General features: G+C 40.1%; 1 gene segment (V, D, J or C); it reads right to left on the reverse strand.

Annotated features, from left to right (window-relative positions):
* Positions 1–1,063: 1,063 nt before the first annotated feature.
* On the reverse strand, positions 1,064–1,785 carry LOC113899339. The segment is given in 2 exon segments: positions 1,064–1,587; positions 1,703–1,785. Coding segments are annotated over 2 exon segments (573 nt in total).
* Between the last annotated feature and the right edge of the window lie 357 nt (positions 1,786–2,142).

Consider the following 2,142-nt stretch of genomic DNA (forward strand, 5'->3'; position numbering starts at 1 on the left):
GATTCAGTGGGAGAGTGTGATTTAGCTAGAAGAGGAAAGAATCTTAAACAGATAAATGAATTTGGTATTCTCTTTGAAGGAGACAGCTTGTTTTGGTTGAATGAAGAATAATTGCATCATATTAACAGGAAGCATAGTTTTCCTGTGGTCCTTATTAGAAAGTTGTGGTATTCAAAGAGGTACTGATGAATGCCTAGTTAACAAGGAGAGAAGTTAACCAGTTAAGCTGTTATGGTAGGTTTCTACTGTGTCAACTTAACAATCTGAAAATCTATTTCCCAGGATTTGCTTCCCTCTATTGTTCTGGGTTAGGGTTGGCCATGAAAGAGATTCGTGTAAGTTTTTGAAGGTACTTTTGGTGAAGTAGCATGTTTCTATGTTCCTCAGGTTGGTGCAGGGCTCCAGGCACTATGGCAATACATACTGTTGCTGCTGCTCTGATAGTTCAATTTACTGTTGACTTAAAACCCCTTGACCTTCCACCAGATATCTTACTCATGTTCTCTTTGTATTAGACCAAGTATGCATGTAGCATGATGGCAAATGACATCCACTTCTCCTGAAGTTCACCCACTACTGTGAGCCCTAAGGAGGTTAGAGACAGACAAGTTTTAGAGTGTCCTGTGGGTTCCATTGTCCTCATATATTTCCATACATGCCACAGTTTCTCCATGCTTATGTCCACATCCAACTTTCCTTCACAAATGTTACTCTAGTTGACTTACAGTGAATTCAACTCAATTCCAAATGCAAATGTAACAGTTTTTATGAACTTTTCCACCAGCTCTACCTGTTGCCTGTGTTCTAATCCTTATAATTTATCTCTTACTCTACATCACTGGTGGTTCTCCTCTGATTGTGCCCCAACACGAAATCTGAGGGGAAAGGACTAAGGAGATGATTTTCATGACAATTTCAGCTTCTAGATCCAGATTTGTGATGTGAGCCTCTTTAGGTAAAACTGCCATTCTATATTTTTATGGGACAAGTTTTCAAATTTAGACAACTTTTGCACATGTTCTGTGTGGCTGATTTAAAGTCAAAAATTCAGGAGGAGAATATATCAGTAGAAAGTTACTCTAGGCACCTGCTTCCAAATGACATAGAAGGAGCTTTTATTTAGAATTAAATCTTCTGATCCAGACCACAGATGAAGCAACCACAGAACTACCATTTCTTGTCTGGGGTCTGCAGGTGTGTATTTCAGCCTGGGTTCCACAGCAGCGGGGCTCTCTCTTATTAAGCTCTGGGGTTTTTGTTCAGCTTTTCCTATTACTTCAAGCACTGTGAGTTCCCAGAGAGCACAGAAGTACTTTGCAGAGTCTTCCAGCTCTAAGTCTGAAATCGTGAGGCTGATGGATTTACGTGATGTCTTAAAATTTACAGAGTAGCGGCCATACCTTGCATTCTGTCTAGAAGAACCCAAACCAATAAGGTAAATTATCTCTCCACTAGGAAGTTGTTTGTACCAAAAAATGTTGTAACTGCTCTGAGTTGTCTCATATCGACAGCTCAGTGTGACTATCTCCCCAACTGGACTGGAAATGTATGGCTGGTCTTGAGTAACTCTCTGGGCTACACTGGATCCTGTGGGGAAAATCAGAAAACAGAGATGGAGCAGTGAATAAAATAGTATAGGAATTAGACTAAAAAAATCCAAGCTGAAATCATAAGATATTTGCTTCTCTTTTAGAATACCTACCAGAGAAGATGAAGGCCAGGAACACCCAGGGCAGACTGGAGAGTAGCATGAGGCATGGATTCCCCTGCACAAACGTGCCTAGTTCTGCCTCAAGCTGAGAGTTCAGTGTCTGAGTGCCTGGCAGCGCATATACATAGTATCTGGTTCCCGTATGACTCCTTCAAACAGGAAGTGGGATTTGTCGTGTTCATAGGTGACATGGTCTATGCACAGACAGGAAAAAAAGTCTAGCTCACCACAAACCTTTCTTTGTCAATTTTTTCCTCCACAGGTAATTAAAGTAGGCTATGCCTGAAAGGGGGCTTTCCAAAAGCAATTATTTTAAAGGTTTGAACTGAGTGGAACTAAAGAACAAACAAGTTGATTTTCACTTATAATTATTCCACAGAATAATTTTGCCATCCCATTTAATATAGGATTTTTGTTTGTTTGTTTGTTTG

The sequence above is a fragment of the Bos indicus x Bos taurus genome, chromosome 10, assembly GCF_003369695.1.
Source record: "Bos indicus x Bos taurus breed Angus x Brahman F1 hybrid chromosome 10, Bos_hybrid_MaternalHap_v2.0, whole genome shotgun sequence".
NCBI lineage: Eukaryota > Metazoa > Chordata > Mammalia > Artiodactyla > Bovidae > Bos > Bos indicus x Bos taurus.